The sequence below is a fragment of the Adiantum capillus-veneris genome, chromosome 9, assembly GCF_014529385.1.
Source record: "Adiantum capillus-veneris isolate H3 chromosome 9, ASM1452938v2, whole genome shotgun sequence".
NCBI lineage: Eukaryota > Viridiplantae > Streptophyta > Polypodiopsida > Polypodiales > Pteridaceae > Adiantum > Adiantum capillus-veneris.
The window spans coordinates 65,150,357-65,170,261 of record NC_140939.1 but is presented as its reverse complement, the minus strand read 5'-3'; the positions used below and the strand labels follow the sequence as shown (position 1 = coordinate 65,170,261).

General features: G+C 43.0%; 1 protein-coding gene across 1 annotated transcript; it reads left to right on the top strand.

Annotated features, from left to right (window-relative positions):
• Positions 1 to 4,723: 4,723 nt before the first annotated feature.
• On the top strand, positions 4,724 to 18,518 carry LOC147450591 (putative polyamine transporter At3g19553). Its single transcript, XM_086519760.1, has 2 exons — positions 4,724 to 6,039; positions 17,123 to 18,518. Exons 1-2 carry the CDS (start codon positions 5,033 to 5,035, stop codon positions 17,622 to 17,624), a joined length of 1,509 nt encoding a protein of 502 aa, XP_086375886.1. The 5' UTR covers positions 4,724 to 5,032; the 3' UTR covers positions 17,625 to 18,518.
• Positions 18,519 to 19,905: the final 1,387 nt, after the last annotated feature.

The window sequence follows — 19,905 nt, the reverse complement described above, 5'->3', positions numbered from 1 at the left end:
TTAGTGAGATTTCATAAAAAACTAATGGGTTTAAAATTGAACAGACGTACAGTTATCACAAATTGATTATCTACAGAAAAGTGAAACAAGAATGCCTCAGATGAAAAACAAGTAATAAAATCACAAGGCCTGCCACTTAAAGGTAGTTATGAGGGAGTTCTATATTATTATCAACCACGGAGATTTTTTACTAATCAAGTAGATAAAATGTTGAGCCAATTTCCTTCGACTATGTAGATCTTTTTAGCAATACATCATGTGTAGGTTATAGAGACTACACACAAGAATGATGTTTTGGCAAGTTACAAGAATGTTGATCTTTTTAGCAATACAGATAAAATACTCATGTGTAGGTTATAGAGACTATAGACAAGAATGATGTATTGGCAATTACTTCATAGAGACTGTCTGCATGTAGATTATGGTAACTACTTACATTCTACGCTCTCAATCACAGTATACATATACTCTCTTTAACATTCAAGTTTGTGTTCTTCTTTGTTTTGGTGGTGTCACAGACTTTATTTGCTTCTCATTGCCATTATGCAAGGTATTGACATGAGTAAACAACTTCATGATTCGAAGTTTTCACTTAGCAAATGGAGCTTGGGCTTCTTTGCAATCAACTATTCTTGCAAATACACATTTCATCATATTGTCTACAACGGGTTGGTCCTCTTGTTGTACACCCTTATCTACTACACTAGGGAGACATGACATGTACCCAAAGCCTCGTAGCCAATAAAATAGTCAATAGACTAATTTCCAAATTCACCTGCACAAAACAATATCTCATAAAATATCATTATGCCATTGCCACATCTTCTTAACTTAAGTCAAACACACTAGATCGATAGCACCACCATCAAAACATGGACATCAAGCAAACATAAAAAAGAAAGGGAAATTAGCCCCACAAACGAGAGCTTGAGCATCAGGCTAATTTTATTAAAAAAAACACGAGCAATTTTTTGTGCAACAGTAGCATGACACAACCACACATAGCAACTCAAATTCACATTGACTTGTTAAGTATCAATAACCAAAAAAAAATCACCACTTTAAGAGAATCAACGATATATAAAAAGAACCTTTTGAGCATGGGGCAAAATTGAAACAAGAGGTACATATATAAGTAATTATGCCAAAAGCAAACATATGCAAGGATATTACAAAATGAGGCTAAGTTGCAATAAGGGGAACAACACCCGTAGTTACGGGATAATTAAACAGGTAGAACATTGCTGACCTCTACGAAGCACCACATCGCTGCTCCCCAAAGCCTCTTCCCTGATTTTCGTGAGCTTGATATAGGAGAACAAAAACGTCACCATGAAAACGAGCTGAGATTTAAACAACAAAACACAATTTTGGTTCACACTTACCAAGGCGTAAAGAGTCACAAATGATCGAAATTCGGTATCTACAAACAAACATGAGCATGAGGCATACGCCTCACCCATCCCACTTGTTGCTTGCCTCATGAGGTTGCACGAGTTGGAGAGGTAGGTGAATAAGCACAAGCGATCCTTATTGTGTGTCGGCTCACCATATTAAAGGTTGGAGTTGCTTTGCACATCCACAATGGAGGGTAGCATTGCAGAGAAGTGAAGAGGGGTAGCGATGGCGTCGAGGTGAGGCGGGGGAGGGAGGGGCCTATCCAAGGTGCATGAGGGCGATAGGCTCTTCACTTTTGCTTCTGAATTCCAAATTCTCTAGGAATGTTTGCCACTAATTAATGATCTTTTTTATTTTAAAAACAAAACACACTGTTTCTTTTTATAAAGTACAATGGGTGATGCGACAACCGTCGACACCTTTGACGTGGGTTACTATAGCAACCTATAGATCAACAAGGGTTGCTACTGTCGAATCAGGAGTTGACGTCCGATGGCAACACATTGCCACAATATCTTCCTCGTCCAATCCCACGGCTGCAAGTCTGCCAATGATCGTTGCCACGTCCAAGTTCGGGTTCGGAAGCGCCGCCGTCACCTTGGCAATGGTCGCTGGGCTTGTTGCATCCCTTCTTCCCAAGAAGATGGCCCTCCAACCTACATGTATGCATCATCATCAACAACCCCATGCAACCAAAAAATAAATAAATCCACATATAATTAACGTGCTTTCCGATAAATTGTCATTCGAGCAAGTCGACATGTGACGTAGTGAGCAAGACAAAAAATACTGAATATGGCAATAAATATGGGGGCGCGTCATTATACCAATGTGACAAATGCATCTACTACGAGAGCAAAGATGTCAGCGCAAGACATGGTGACGTTGTAAACCGCCTCGACACCGCTTTTGATTTCATCCGCCACCTCGAAGCCACGAATGCTCTTGTTGTTGGGAGCTGCGGTCTTCTCCCTTATCATCGTGGCAGTGTCATCCAACAAGACAGATCCATCACAACCCTATATGTGGTGATCACTTATGCTAATTTTGTTTCCACCTGGTCATCGATTAACCAAGGATGCTAATTCACAGGGTTGGCGACAGAGATCACATGAGTGTACTCCCGACTCCAAGCCCCGAGCCCCAACTCTCCTAGAAAACTCCGGCAACAAGCGAGAACTAGAGATTTTCTTCGAAACTAAATAGCCATTACTGGGCACAAGGAGAATTCTTGATTGCGTTTGCAGAGAAGGCGATCCTCTGTATGAATCGAGAAAGCCTGGTGCAAGTCGAAGGGAAGGGGGTCTGCTTCAACCCACCTGCATGGGACAACACTAGCAACCTGCACGGCCCACTATGTAGGCGTACTTCAACCTTTGGCAACCCCCAATGCAACCGTCGATCTGCCCTCGATGCAGCTACAGCCAGTGAACGAGCAACACACCCATCCTCGAGCAAACCCAATTCATTCCCCAATCCAACCCTAAGCAAGTTAAGGTACTGCAGCCATATCCCTCATCTCCTCGCCCTCTTCGTGCACTACTGCAAAGTGGCCTAGCCCTCCTTCACTGAAGTCACGACAAAAATCCATCTGTAGAGTCTTCCCTGACCTGAGAGAGAGAGAGAGAGAGAGAGAGAGAGAGAGAGAGAGAGAGAGAGAGAGCAAACGTGACAATATCAGCCTGAAGAGATAGGGGGAGAGGTGCACGAAAGAAATCCATTTGCAGAGTCTCCCGATGAGAGAGAGAGAGAGAGAGAGAGAGAGAGAGAGAGAAACTAAACATACCAATATCAACCTGAAGGGATAGGGAGAGAGGCGCACGTGAACTTTATTCACCTTCTCTAAAGCCGATGCGTCCTCATTTTCTTGATAACCAAAATCAAAATTGAGTGCCCAATATCTTATTTCAACCAATCACCATTTTTGACCTATCAAAAAATGCTTGAAAATACAACTGAACATTTTTTCTATTTTAGTAAGCAAAAAGAGAATGCATCTCTATAACCTTTGCCCTTTGGACAGCCCAAAAACTAAGTCTAGACTAAAAGATGAATCAATAAATTTCATCCACTCCTATGAATATATTGTGTCTAAGAATATTCAATAGAAAAACTTTATTTAGGTATTAAATTACCTTGTGACATTTTACAAAGAAATGAGCATGCGTAGACATCTACAATCAAAAGATAGAAACTAATATGACAAGGCCAAGCATGCATGGTTTCTAATTGGGTGGCCTATGTGTAAACAACAACCCCCCCCCCCCCCCCCCCCCCCCCCCCCCCAAAAAAAAAAAAAAAAAAAAAAAACCCTCAAAACACCAAAACATGTGTGCGTATGCACACACACACACAAACGCAAAAACAAAGGGCTGCTTGGCATTATTAGTGTCAAAACAACCTACCATTTGCCTTGAATGCCTCTCTCTTTCTCTCTCTCTCTCTCTCTCTCTCTCTCTCTCTCTCTGACTACCAGGACAAAGAGGGCCAGTACAAAGACAAATCATAGATTTTCTATCCACTAAGATCAACGAGCAACATATAGAGAGTGTAAAGAGAGTAGCCACACAAGATGTTCTCACTGATAGAGCTACACAATTGCATCGATCTAGACGATCGAGGATTAGAGGGAGGCCATCACAGTGATGACGGATATAGAGGAGGATTCATGCCATCATTGCCAAAGAGCATGCGAGGCCCACCCGCTTCTTCACTATGGAGGAGATTGACACTATACTAGAGAGGCCCATGAGACATTCATTAGCTGATATACTCCCATCTTAGTCTTATTACCTCCCATTTTAGTCATAGCCCTACTCGCCTTTTAAGTCTTACCATGTCAAAGATATTGTATCTAGTTTCATTTCTAGTTTTATTTCATGAGGCTATGAGTCTCTCTCTCTCTGCAGAAGGTACGAGATGCACGGACCGTAGGTAAGCACGTCGTCTATCGTGGTGTTAGAGCCATCATTGAAGAGTTTCGAACATAGAAACCCACCCGACATCCCCCTCCTCCCCCTTGGCGACCCCTACCCCATAAGCAACATTTGTTGCAATTTTGTTGTATCACCCCCCAGCCCCTCCCCCCACCACATCTATATGTGTCATTGCATACATTGTACCCTCTTAGATAGAGGAGCCTCTATTATACACGTTTTCTTGGTCCCATACGTCATATTTGACCTCCGAGGACGATAATGGAATCTCTCTCTCTCTCTCTCTCACACACACACACACACTCAGATAGATCTTTAAGGTCTCTTTGGGATAGTTTCCTACGACGTTAATCTTCTTCTTCTTCTTCTCTCCCTCCGAGTCCCCGTTGAAAATTTGAACCTTTAAACTTGGGCGCCAGTGTGAACGTGATGAACTTTGCAAGATCGCACCTGTCGAGCGCCTTTCCTCCATTCCTTGAAGCTCGTGATTATCAGAGCCGTCTGCAAATTTCATTATTCTGTGAGCGGCAAACCATCACGTAGTTTTATGCACAAAGAGAGGCTTGGTGGATCGATATGCTGCCATATTCAAAGAATGTCAGGTGACTGTTTCTAATGCAACAACGTAGCAGCAAATGCACATTGCGATGTAATGATTATACCTTCCCTGAAATCCATGGAGTAGATAGTGTGCAAAGATGATGAGCGAGGAGATGCACATGAGCAGCATAAAGAGGCCGGCTGTGAATCATCATGGCAGACCTGATGCCAGCTTTCAAGGTGAATTTCCAAAGCTCTCCATGCTTCCTCTTGTAGCGCTCATCTTTTATGAGGTCTCAGGAGGGCCTTTTGGGGTAGAAGACTCTGTGAAAGCAGGTGGACCACTGCTAGCTTTATTGGGTTTTCTTGTTTTTCCTTTCCTGTGGAGCATTCCAGAAGCCTTGGTAACAGCAGAGCTTGCCACTGCATTTCCAGAAAATGGAGGATATGTACTTTGGATTTCAGCAGCTTTTGGCCCTTTTTGGGGCTTTCAAGAGGGTTTTTGGAAGTGGTTTAGTGGGGTAATGGACAATGCTTTATACCCTTTACTCTTCCTCGATTACCTTAAGCATTCAGTCCCACTTGTCGGCTTTGGATCTGCACGTATGCTGGCTCTTCTTGTGATTACATTTTGTCTCACATACCTCAATTATAGAGGGCTTACAATTGTGGGGTACATGGCCGTTGGGCTCGCCTTTTTTTCACTTGTTCCATTTATGGCAGTGGGTCTCCTTGCACTTCCAAGAATAAAACCCAAGCAGTGGCTAGCATCAGATTTGAAGAGAACAAATTGGCGGGGCTTTTTGAACAGTCTTTTTTGGAACTTGAACTTTTGGGACAAGGCAAGCACACTGGCAGGAGAAGTTGAGAAGCCCAGAGAGACATTTCCAAAGGCACTTTTGGCTGCAGTGGTTCTAGTCATTTTCTCGTACCTGGTTCCTCTTCTGGCAGGTACAGGTGCCCTCACTTTAAATCAAAGTGAGTGGGAAGATGGTTACTTTGCAGAAGTTGCCATGGTTATTGGAGGTACTTGGTTGAAATGGTGGATACAAGCTGCTGCAGCTCTTTCCAATATGGGTCTCTTTGAGGCCGAAATGAGCAGTGACTCTTTTCAGCTTTTGGGCATGAGTGAGAGAGGAATGCTACCTGAAATCTTTGCATACAGGTACTGTCTCTGTGTATGTGTGTTGGCATGTGTTTGTCTATGTATTATGTATATTTGTGCGTGTAATTGAGCACCTGCATTTTTATGTCAATGCCCAATTGGTTGAAGTGTCTTGCACTTGGTTAGGGAAAAGCCCTCAGAGGTATGATTGCAACCACTACCTTGGTCCCCCCCCCCCCCCCCCCCCCCCCCCCAACAAAAGATCACAAAAAAAGATTTTTTTTTTTTCAAAACTGGGCTGAATCTTTAAGATTTTTGGGAGTCATCTTTTGGGTATTTGCCTAGATGCGCAAAGTAAGGGTTTCTTGGTGGTGAGGCTAGTCTCTTTTGATTTGGTATTGGTCCTTTTCCACGTTGAGTTCGGGTTTGGTTAGATTGAGTAGGACCCAAGTGCCCTATTTTGGTCTAATGACTTTTTGTATTGCCCTTTGTTTGGGTCGTGGGTGCTGTACGGAGAGTCAGGCATCCAGGACCCAGTTTCTACTCCTAGATGTAGGGGGGTTGAGGGCCTTCTTTGAGAGCACCAGCCGCAACAGCTTGTTTCGTTGTCGGCTGTCCAAAAGCTTTTGGACGGAATCAAGAAGCCACAAGGAACGGATGCCGATGGGCATTAGGAAAACACTGACAATGGAAGCAACCCGCGAGGGGATGGTGCGAAAAGCATAGTTACAAGGAATGGCCATTTTTAGGTCCCCGTTCCCCATTCCCATCCCAACTTCCCGTTCCGGATCCTCGTTCCGTGTTTCAAACGTGAGTATTCGAAACAGGGAATGGCACTCCATGCATGTTGTCGTTCCCCGTTCCCCGTTCCGATTTCCCATTCCGGGTAACTATGGCGAAAAGAGGTGCCGAAACGCACAAGAGATCTCCGGACTAGGACAAACAGCCTTCCAAGAGCAAGGGCCAGGATAAAGAGCTTTCTTTGCTTAACGAAAGCAAGAAAGTCTCTATCTCTTCTCCATCATACTCTCCTAACTATACTACTACATCTACTTCTCCTACAATATCTAAATCTTCTCCCAAGAAGAAAACTCCTACTACTTCCCTACATAATATTAAAAAGAAGCCCCAGTTCAAGAGGGATAACTGCAAACGTCACCGCAAGATGCGGATTTTCAAATCCGGTGACAAGGATGTGAAGTTTGACAACTACACAGGACGGAGAGATATCTCCAAGGCACTGTCTTTCATCAGGCAATTTGAAGTTGCTTTTGCCAACGGAAACTTCACTGAAAAATCCAAGTTGCGTCATGTTGGGATGCATCTCAAGGAGACTGCAAGCAACTGGTGGTTAGCCAAAATTCTGGAAGGTACACAAGCCAGAACATGGACTCAATTCAAAGCGGAATTTTATGAACAATTTCTTCCACTTGATTTCGAGAAGGACATTTGGAAGGAATGGGACTGGCTTGCTCAAAAGGAACAAGAGAAAGTCACGGCTTATGTTGACAAGTTTTGGTCGGTTCTTCTGAAAGTTACGTCTTTTATGAAGATTTCCGACGAGGAAAAGATGCGAAAGTTTGAAGTAGGCCTTCTACCGCCACTTCGGAAGAGCATGAAGGTATACCCACACGACACCCTTCAGCAGATGATGGAGTCAGCAATCATTGCCGAGGATCTATATTCCACTGGTACCCCCAGACGGATGGAACATAGCACGTACCGTGCAAGGCAAAGAGCGGTTTATGATGACCATGGCAACCAAGGCAAAAAGCGTCTCCCAGAGGACGTGGATTAGCCTAAGAAGCCCGAGGGTACCGGAAAACGGCTCAAGTATCTCACACCGAACCAAGTATAGACCTTCAAAAGAACAAGGAAGGTGCTTTTACTGTGGTGAGAAAGGACATATGAAGCCCAATTGCCTTGTTCGACAACAACGGCAGGAACAAGCATCTTCGAAGAAGGAACCGAGCTTGAATTCCATTCCTGATGTGCAAGGGAATATAGAAAACGAGAAAGGGAAGCATCAGATCCTTAAAGGCTAGGGATCTGTGAATAACCAGCGGGTGTTGATCCTCTCTTTTTGATGGCACCCATCGAGGGATGTGATATCATCTTGGGTATGCTATGGCACTACCATATGCAACTGGTCCCAGATTATGTAGAAAAGACCCTTGCTTTTGAGCATGAGGGCAAGAACATTAAATTTTTTTGCTGATGCAGGGGATTGGCTATTCCCTATTGTAAGCTGTATCTCCATCAAGAAGGAAATAAAGAAGTGTGTTTCTGATTACTTGATTTTCACACGTGAAAGAGATAAAACTAATGAGGGTTTGCTCTCAACGTGGCGGTAAATGGGGAGTCCACCTCACGTGGGGACTCCAAGGCAACTAGATTCACGGTGAATGGGGCACCTGGCTTGCGTGCAGGGCTCCACGGGACCGTCAACCGGCACATCAGCACGTCTCATCATTGGCAGGCTTCTGTGGTTCGCTATTGTTAGACCGTTTATCTGAATTTAACGTTTAGATACTCCACGCGGAGGTCTTGACTTCCTCCTTGAGATCAGCTATGGACATTTACGACTTCTGGATTACATATCGAGAGTCTACCTCTCTTCGATCCGTGGATCTGCTTCCCAAACTTGGGTACGAAACCCTTGGGCTGATCTGGCTCTAGTTCCTCAGAGTGCTTTTCTCGTGCAGAGGCTCGTGCCTTCCTCTACTCCTACTCCCTCACGAAGAGGAAGTACACCTACAATCAAATACTCAGAGATCATAACATGAAAATCGTTACCTTCAAAGTCTCGATGCTCGAAACGCAACTCGGTTCTCGAAAAACAATTCCCCAGAAGAGATCTCTACAGAGAAAATCCTCTCTTCCAATCTTACACACAGAAGAGGTGTGGTCTCGGGTTCCTTCTCGTAAATCAGCCCCGTCTATGACGTTTATGGGCTGAAAACAGAGAAAAACAGCAACTTCTCACGATGGAAACACGCTCCGTAGGCACTTCTTCGCGAGGGAACTTGCGCACTGGGTCTTGGCAACATTTGGTACACTTGGGACAGCCATGGGCATCACCGGCAACGTCTTCTTTACGGTTGAAATGTGCAGCAGCATCTCCTCCTTGCAAAGATTGGTCTTCCCCTCTGAGTGAGGGCATGTGATGCTTTTATAGCTCCTAGCCACGGGTACGAATAGCTGCTCGCGTAGAGATTGTGGTCGGGTTTTTTTTTTTTTTTCCCAATTTTTTTTTTCGCTGTTCTGCGCCAGAAAAAGAGAGAGAGAGAAAACGCTGGCTGATCTGTTGCCTTATTTATCAGATGGCTGCCCACTTATTAAGTGGGCGGCCGTCGTATTTTAAAATTAGTCTGAACCTGCCCAAAAACTCAATAAAACCTTATAAGTTAAAAACAATGCTTTCACAGCACTTCCCAGGCGTCCCTGGATGCAATCACATGCACAATTGCAATGCAGACATAGACTTCCTCGCGGGAAAGCATCTGCTTTCCCAAATAGCAATCCCGCTTTCTCAAAAAGCATCTGTTTTTCCTCAAAGTTTCCTCTGAACCCATCTTCATTCAAGTGCTTGCTTTTCCTTGTGCACAATTCCAACACAGTTCGGAATTTCCTCCCGACTATGGATATTCCCTTTCCGATGCACCCGTCACCCACCTTGTGACGCATCAAGAATACCCATCACCTAGTCCTTTCCTACCGAACTTACGGTACAATCTCCTTCACGATGCTCTATGTCACCCATCCTATGACGCATCAGAGATGTCCGTTCCCGGATGGTCGGATACTTCTTTCCGATGCTCCCTGTCACCCATCCGATGTGACGCATCAGAAGTACCCGTTCCTGGTAGCCTTACAGATATTCCTGTTCTCAGTGTTCCCGTCATTACTTTGAATGACGCACTAGGAATATTCTGTACTCGGATGTCTCCAGTGAGAAAAGCGCTCTCACTTAAAATTCCAATAATTCAGTTAGAATTATTTTTCCTTAGTGTTCCAAGCGAGAAAACCCTCTCACTTATAAATCCAATAATTCATTTAGAATTATTTTTCTGTAAGATAAAGCCAATTTAGCAACATCCCTCTCACTTATAAACAATTGTCCTCAACTATAGAGGTCCAATTGAACTGCCGGGGAGAAACCGAAAAGATTCCAAATCTTGCTCAATGGTGAGTTGAGCTAGTCCTTTCTCAAAAGAGAACTTAAAAATTAAATTAAACAAAGATTCAATAATTCAATACTTACCTTACCAGTTCATGTCCTTCCTCTAGTACCTCGAGGATATCCTTCACTATTCATTCAACTTACGAACCATGTAAGAACTCGTCGTTCGTGTCTTTCCAATAGATCAAAAGTTTCCTCATTTGAGAATCTGTTAACTCGAGAAGAATAATCCTCCTAGAAATCAATCTAGGTATCTGTCCTTGCGCGTAATCTTGCGCTGTTAGTCCAGAGGGTATTAAACCTTCCTTTTGCCTTCTCAACCTCGAGAAGAATAATCCTCCTAGAAATCAATCTAGGTATCTGTCCTTGCGCATAATCCTGCGCTGTTAGTCCAGAGGGTATTAAACCTCTTGTGTCCTCCCACATAGGGAATGCTCAAGTCATAGAGCATTAAGCTCGATGTCTTTCTTTCACAAACAAAGTTTGCGATCACCTTAAAGAAGGTTCTTGTTTCGGGCCGTCGCTCAACGTAGGCGGACGGTTCCAATCCGAAGATTCTTTGTGCACGGCGGCACTTCCTTCCAATCTTTTCCTCTTGCGAGTTATTACCACCAGCAGTGATTTCCCGACGTCCATTAGCGTATCTTCCTTACAAAATCATAAAAAAATGATTCACCTTGCGAGCATCAATGACGATTTGCAAAATCTCAGGCAGATAGGATTCTAGCCATAGCATTTTTTGAACGTATGTTCAAACCCGGTTCACAATAGAGCGAACCCTCTTTGATTCTTACCATTTTGAAACGGTTGGCGAACTATATTCTTACGAACATAATAGTTCGAATTTATTCCAGCAGCATGTAAATGCTACTTGACGTGCTCATGTAAATGCTACTTGACGTGCTCATGGAGAAACATATACCGCAACCAAAAGTTGCTACTGTAATGGTAAAAGCACATAGCGTACTCAATGATCACGACCATAAGAAAACCTCTTCTCCGTAGAGAAACTCAAATTCCTTCTACCGAACACATCTCAAATAAAGATTCTCGTGTCGGAATATCCTTGCGCGCAAAAAGGCGCTCAAGAGAGTATAACAAACTCTCATCGCATAGGTCTGCATCTTCGTGTGTCATCCATGTACTCAAAAGGTGTACATAATTCTTAAGCTGTGTTAATGTTTCGATGAACCTGGGAAATTACCTTCCCTTCGTAAGATCCTTAGAGCGAAGACGCTCAACTTGACGATCCCTTGGTTCGATTCTTAGAGCAAAACCGGCTCATCAAATAATCTAGGATTTCAATCCTTGGATTCCTCGAGCACAGGCCGTACTCGTCGCTTGTTCCTTCCCTCGTAATGAGAGTGTTCATTCACTTGTGCGGAAAGCACTACCATATCTTCCCTTACCGGATAGGGGGTGTGGGCTTAAAGAGTATTCAAGCTTAATGAAAGCTTTTCTTTGCTGGAAAACTCAGAATGGTTCATTCATAATTTCCTACCCACAATAGCAAGTAATTTGTTGGAGAACTACTGGATACCATATCAATCATGGACCTTCCGGATGGTTGAGCAAACCAATTCATCGCATAAAGCAATGTTTCAACTCAATTCTACTCTCATAAACACTTGAGAGTGATTGTCCTGGTTAGACACATGCATATCTTGTGCATAAAAGCAATACGCAGTTTATGAGTTCCTCAAAGATTTAACTTTGATCAAAGACCTGCCCTCTCACTTAAAGTTCGAGGGTCTTTTGTTCAAAATCTCACGAGTTAGATTGAATTCCCTTACTCTAAACTTTCTCCGGATAGCAATGTATCCTTCGAGGAGAGGTAACAAAAATTCATTGTTTCTGTGTTCAATGGTTCCCGTCCCATTGTGGGGATTAGATTCTATGTACACTGAGGTGTACACTTTCAGCTTGTATTGCTAACTCCATCATCTGCTGCAAAGTATCTTGCAGATGCGTTTACAAAATTCGGACAAAAGTCCTTCGTTAAATTTGTTCATCTTTCCTTCCTCAGAGAGGATCAAGAATGGAGCTACCTTGGCAAGAGTGAACCACTACTTGTTTTGACTCGCTCGCGTTCCTATTAGGCAAACCGATCCCAATCTTCTTGAATGCCTTCCTCAAAGCGTAGAGGAAAAAATTTGTCGGAGAATTCAGCCTTGAATTGTTGTTGTAAGTTCCTTGCAGAGCTTTGGTATACCACCAAGTACTTGCAATCCCCTTGAGGTGTGTCACATGCCTCACCTTCGATACTTCTCAGAAATTGCTGTTTGCAAAGGCAACTTCAAACCGTTGAATGAAAGCAGTAGCTTTCAGGAAATCTTCCCTTCCGTCAAAAGTATCAAACTTGACTGGAGTGTTTCTAGGTCTAGAGACCGTCTTCATATCCTTCCCGAGATGATGGGATTTCTTGGCTATGGTTCTGGATTGATGTTCATGGATATCTTCTGGATTCTGAAGGATCTCGAGCATTCTGCTCCTTGGATTCTCTAGGTTCTTGAGCATCATGCTCTTGTCACCTTCTCACAGAATCCCAAATCTTGTGTCGCCTTCTTGCAAAGAGAAAAAAATTTCCAACTCTGCGAGCTTTTCCTGCAGGACTTAGGTTTCCGCCTGCTTACTTCTCTCTTGGCTTGTTATGGCTTCTTCCCGTATCTTCCCAGAGTCGTCCTTTTTACAGAGAAAGAGAGGAGACCATGCTCTGATACCACTGTCACAAACGGGAGCGCATAACAATATAAAATACATTCGGATAAATAGATTTTATCACTTATTACTGAAGCCAAAGGATATAGAGAGAAATAGATAGAGAGAGAGATAGAGAGTGAGAAGATCGACTCAGTACTGGGGGCTAGAAGATGGGCTGGTCCCCCCCCGTAATAGTATCTTTATTACTGAGGAGAAGTCTATACAAGCACTTGAACCGAACGTATTACCACTTTCGTTCTAGAATAAGACTTGATGGTTCCTAGAAGCCTTAGCTTTCGATTCCTAGGGCAAAGCCCTATTCCAAGGAACTTCCGTTCCTTATTCCAAATCCTTGAGAACCAAGGTTCTCTCCTCTGGATCTCACCTTCCAGACTCAGGGCATGACATCCCTGCAACTCTTTTCTAACTCTGTTTCCAGAGTCCTCTTCCTGCAGATTAACTCCGCTTTCCTGGACACGAAGTCCTTCCCTTGGGAATTTCAACTTCTGGATTACATATCGAGAGTCTACCTCTCTTCGAAATGTGGATCTGCTTCCCAAACTTGGGTACGAAACCCTTGGGCTGATCTGGCTCTAGTTCCTCAGAGCGCTTTTCTCGTGCAGAGGCTCATGCCTTCCTCTACTCCTACTCCCTCACGAAGAGGAAGTACACCTACAATCAAATACTTAGAGATCATAACATGAAAATTGTGACCTTCAAAGTCTCGATGCTCGAAACGCAACTCGGTTCTCGAAAAACAATTCCCCAAAAGAGATCTCTACATAGAAAATCCTCTCTTCCAATCTTACACACAGAAGAGGTGTGTTCTGGGGTTCCTTCTCGTAAATCAGCCCCTCACGTTTATGGGCTGAAAATAGAGAAAAACAGCAACTTCTCGCGATGGAAACACGCTCGGTAGGCACTTCTTCGCGAGGGAACTCGCGCACTGGGTCTTGGCAACATCTGGTACACTTGGGGCAACCATGGGCATCACCGGCAACGTCTTCTTTACGGCTGAAATCTGCAGTAGCATCTCCTCCTTGCAAAGATTGGTCTTCCCCTCTGAGTGAGTGCATGTGATGCTTTTATAGCTCCTAGCCACGGGCACGAATAGCTGCTTGCGTAGAGATCGCAGCCGGTTTTTTTTTTTCCCCAAATTTTTTTTTTCGCTGTTCTGCCAGAAAAAGAGAGAGAAAACACTGGCTGATCTGTTGCCTTATTTATCAGATGGTTGCCAACTTATTAAGTGGGTGGCCGTCGTATTTTAAAAATAGTCTGAACCTGCCCAAAAACTCAATAAAACCTTATAAGTTAAAAACAATGCTTTCACAGCACTTCCCAGGCGTCCCTGGATGCAATCACATGCACAATTGCAATGCAGACATAGACTTCCTCGTGGGAAAGCATCTGCTTTCCCGAAAAGCAATCCTACTTTTTCAAAAAGCATCTGTTTTTCCTCAAAGTTTCCTCTGAACCCATCTTCATTCAAGTGCTTGCTTTTCCTTGTGCACAATTCCAACACAGTTCGGAATTTCCTCGCGACTATGGATATTCCCTTTCCGATGTACCCGTCACCCACCTTGTGACGCATCAGGAATACCCATCACCTAGTCCTTTCCTACTGAACTTACGGTACAATCTCCTTCACGATGCTCTATGTCACCCATCCTATGACGCATCAGAGATGTCCGTTCCCGGATGGTCGGATACTTCTTTCCAATGCTCCCTGTCACCCATCCGATGTGACGCATCAGAAGTACCCGTTCCTGGTGGCCTTACAGATATTCCCGTTCTCAGTGTTCTCGTCATTACTTTGAATGACGCACTAGGAATACTCTGTACTCGGATGTCTCCAGTGAGAAAAGCCCTCTCACTTAAAATTCCAATAATTCATTTAGAATTATTTTTCCTTGGTGTTCAAAGCGAGAAAACCCTCTCACTTATAAATCCAATAATTCATTTAGAATTATTTTTCTGTAAGATAAAGCCAATTTAGCTGTTGCTAAATTGGCTTTATCTTACAGAAAAATAATTCTAAATGAATTATTGGATTTATAAGTTGCTAAATTGGCTTTATCTTACAGAAAAATAATTCTAAATGAATTATTGGATTTATAAGTGAGAGGGTTTTCTCGCTTTGGACACTAGGAAAACTGATTCTAAGTGAATTATTGGAAATATAAGTGAGAGGGTTTTTCTCACTGGAGACATTCAAGTACAGATATTTCTAGTGCGTCATTTAGAGTAACGACGGGAGCACTGTGAACGGGGATATCTGTAAGGCCACCAGGAACGGGGTACTTTTGATGCGTCACATCGGATGGGTGACAGGGAGCATCGGGAAGAAGTGTTCAACCATTCGAGAACGGACATCTCTGATGCGTCATAGGATATGTGACATAGAGCATCGCGAAGGAGATTGTACAGTAAGTTCGGTGAGAAAGGACCACGTGATGGGCATTCTTGATGCGTCACAAGGTGGGTGAGGGGAGCATCGGAAAGGGAATGTCCATAGTCGAGGAAATTCCGAATTGTGTTAGATTTGTGTACAAGGATGAGCAAGCACTTGAATGAAGATGGGTTTAGAGAAAACTCGAGGAAAAACAGATGCTTTCCAAGAAAGCGGGTTACTTTTTGGGAAAGCAGACGCTTTCCCACAAGGAAGTTTATGTCTGCATTGCATTTGTGCATGTGGTTGCATCCAGGGATGCCTAGGAAGTACAGTATAAGCATTCGTTTTAACTCGCAAGCTTTTTCTGAGTTTTTAGCAGGTTCAGACCATTTTAAAGTGTGATTGGCCGCCCACTTTGTAAATGGGCAGCCCTTGGTTAAAAAGAAAAAAGCCAGCAAAGCAGTAGCGTCCCCACTCTCCCTCTGTTTTTGGCAGAAGAAAAAAGCGATCTCTCTCTTGAGCCCTAGGCGCCCCCCAACCTGCCTATTATTGCGGGGAGGAACCCCCTATTCCTGCCGGCTGCTAGGAGCAATAAAAAGCGAAGTCTCTCTCACTCTCAGATACAGAAATAGCAAGTGCTGAGGCAAAGGGGAAGCTGCTGCAGATTTCAGCGGTGAAGTCGACATTGTCGGAGATGCCCATGGCTTCCTCGAGTGTACCAGATGTCGCAAGGCCCAATGCGCGAGTTCCATCGTGAAGAAGTGCCTACGGAGAGAGTTTCCATCGCGACAAGTTGCTGTTTTTCTCTGTTTTCAGCCCATAAATGTAAGGTGCAACGGAAATGAATGTTGAACTTTTCTCAAGATGAGTGCTCTGAATTGTGCTCAAGGTTCCTTTTACTTACAGAAGGGAGAGCCTTCCGTTCCTTTAGTGAGAGAGTGCAAATGATCTCAAACAAAGTGGCAAACATTGTGAATGAAGGTGCTGAGCTTGAGAGATAGAGAGAGAAGAATACGACACCAGAATATTGTCAAACCCTCCTCCGAAGGCCCCACTCTCTATGGCGAGAGCGGTCTACTATTGATTGCACAAATCTCTACAATGCAATGGACTTGCCGACGATGACGACGATGAGGACGACGACGAGACAGGCTGAAATCTGAAAACGCTAAGGGCTGAAATCTGCAAATCTTGTATCCGCTGAATTCTGACTCTATGTCGGTGACGACGACGTGCTGAAAACGCATGCTGAAATCTGCGTTTTTTGAGCTGAATCTGCAATCGCTGGCTGATCTGACCGTGCGGCGAGGATTTGCTGCGGGAAGGTGAGATCTGCAAGGTTTGGGGCTTGCGGTACGGAGTCTAGAAGCTGAAAATTGAAAACGCTGATGCAAAGAAGGTTATAACGCCGGAAATTTGCAAAAATGCTAGGCTGAAATTCTGGTGCAAAAACGCTAGGGCTGAATCTGTATCTGATGCAAAAACGCTAATGGAACTGCTGTCGCCAGGCTGGTCTGCAATTGTTGAAAACTCTAGGCTCCTTCTGCAGTAGATGAAAAATGTTGGCTGGTCTTTGATGGCTGAAAACGCTAGGTCTTCTTGCCGGTCTTGCTGAGAAGGTGCTCTGTTGGACACTTGGTCCCTGCTGGCTCTTTTGCCAGAAAGTGCTAGCGCTAGGTTTCTTATATATTAGAAGCATCATTTGTACCAATTTCATCTACACTGTGCATCTTTGTCATTCGCCTTATCTTGTTAAGCTCTATTCTATCAAATCTAGGTCCTGTATACTTTTTTGGTTGTGAAAAATGAACAACATTGTACGGGCTACGCATTTGAAGAATTAATGGCATTGAATTAATCTTTTTCAGGTCACGATATGGCACCCCAGTATATAGCATCTTGTGCTCTGCGACAGGGGTCATAGCGCTCTCATGGATGAGGTTCCAAGAAGTTGTAGAGTTTGTAAACTTTCTCTATTGTTTCGGCATGCTTCTCGAATTTGTAGCTTTTATATGGCTGAGAGTAAAACAACCAGAACTCCGAAGGCCATATCGAATCCCTTTGAATACGACATGGGCGACTCTGATGTGCATTCCACCATCTGTATTGCTCATCCTTGTAATGTGTTTAGCATCAATGCGAACAGTTTTTGTTAGCATGGTTGCCATCATTGTGGGCTTGCTTTTATACCCAGGTCTGCAACACATCAAGAAGAAGAGGTGGTTAAGGTTTTCTGAGAGAGCAGATATGCCATATTCTGATTTTGAGCAAGAGCTCAGTTGTTGTACTGAGAGTGAACAGAAAGAGCACTCTGTTACAAGCATGGGGCTCTTAATGGATCGCGATAATGAGTTGAATCATTTTGAGTGAGATGTGGCCCCCTAGCAGAGAAGATGGGGATTGAAAATGCAGATAAGTGGCCTTGCACCTGTTCATGTTGGCTTCGATTGCACCAGTGTGCATGAATTGGCCCTGTATAGTGGACTTGGTCGTATCGAAGATTGAAGTGGCAATACGAGTGATGCAGTTTAACTCCTTAATGAAGCTGTAGGATGTTGCGGATCAAGCGGCAGATCAGCATTAAAGAGATGAGACACACATGACTCAAATTGATTCATGAATGCTTTGTGATAAAACAATGGACGCAATTGCTCTTCTGAAAGACTTTTTCCAGAAATTCTACCTTGGAGCCTGCTCAGAAATTCCTATTCATGAAAAGCTGATCAATAGCATTGAAGCTTCAACGGCTGCATTTTTTGATCGTGCTGACTGCGACGTGATATTACTGATGCAATGCAAATGTAATGCTACTGGTTGCTTCTTGAGAATTTGGATGTGGATGTTCCGAGTGAAGGGTACGTGAAGAAAGAATAGTTGAAACCATAGAGAGCAGAAAGGTGCTAAATTGTGCAAGTGAGCACAATTTTCTCTCTATTGATGGAGCCAATTTTGATGATGGTGGCCCTTATTCTCATGTTTTTTGACTCTGACTCGAGAGCTTCAAAGCTCTCAGATGCTTATTTGACAGAAGAATGTCTGATACCATCAGATTATTGGTTTTAGAGGCTGATTTAGCACCTGGCAGCTCACTTACAGTCTTCATCTGGGAAACATTAGCTTCTGGCTTTTCCTAACCAGAGAGAAAAAGGACACTCTTTAGTTTTTAGGTGAAAATTGCGAGGACTTGCCGATTTTCTACTCTTGAACATGTAAATTTGTACCTGTTTTTTTCAAGGAAAGTTAGAATGTGGCCGGATTTCACAATTTTAGCTAGTATATGTATAAAATACTTTTGGTGAACACTGCATTAGCATGCCAACAAAGTGCTGGTTTTGTGAATGATAACATGAGCTAAATCATTTTGCTGGTCAAGGTGCTTGGTTATTAAAGTTGTGAATTACTACATGAGCTGCACATGTAGCCTATCCATGAGAAATCTGCCGCAACCTAGACAAAGAATGAAGCCACTCTAATTACATAACTAATTTGGTTGTTTTAGTCATGTCAAAATGGATGGCTACCTTTTGTCTAATCTTTAAGAAAAATAATCTTGTGAAAGCTAGTGGTTGAGGTAGCATGCGTGAGAATTTCATCATGAGATGCATAGTTATCAGTTACTTTTTGACATAAGCGTGCCTCATGCATGGTCACACGTGCACCTGTCATTTGTCTTATATGTACCTATGCAAGGCTTTTTGTAACTATGCCAATTTTGGCCTAGTTGCCTTAGTCGCATCTTTCTGGTAATTGATTTATGTGTGACCCCTTAGTTGCCTTAGTGGAATCTTTCTGGTAATTGACTTATGTGTGACCTTAGCCGGCAATTTTGTTATTCAAAATTCCACAGTTGGTGGGTCATTTTTCGGAAAAAACGGATGATTGAAGAAAATCGAAACTGTATGGTTTGGAAAACGAAGGTTAAATAGTTGAGATTATGCATGTACCAAGGTAGTTGAAAATTTGCTATTTTTATTTTGGGTTATTTTGCTCATCCTATTGCATTACAAGACATCAATCCAAGTACAATACTACAAGTCACATGCTTGGAATTGGCTTAAAGTACGAAGGTTGTATTTCCTCACATGATTGTAAGTCCAATCACTACTTCAGAATAACAAGGTGCAGACTCACTTTGGCATTTCCAAACAAAAGGGTGAAACAAAGGACCATTTATAAACTAAAAAAAAACCCTTTTAAAACAAAAGGTTGAACAGAAGTCTTGAGGCTTTTCAATGAAGGGACCCGTTTATAAATTAAAAATTTGGATTAAAAAAATTATAGTCTTTTCTTCTTTTTCTCCAAGGCATATTCTCCATGCCAAAAATGCAAAAGAAGAGATGAGATTCTCCAAAAAAGGATTGCATTCACCAGATACTCTACATTACATGTTTAAACTAAAAGAGACGTGTAATGGAAATGAATATCATAGGGACACATGAGTATGATGTAAGTCACACAAATATGCTTTTAAGCACACTTATTGACATGTTAAAACATGCCTTTGAGAACAAGGAAAAATATTTGAATCCAATTTTTAAGTTTGCAGATGGGTCTTTTCATTGAAGAGCCTCATGGATTCCTTTCAACTTTTTGTTGCCTTTTTTTTTTTTCATTCTCATAAATGTGAGTGGAAGTATTATATTCACCCAAA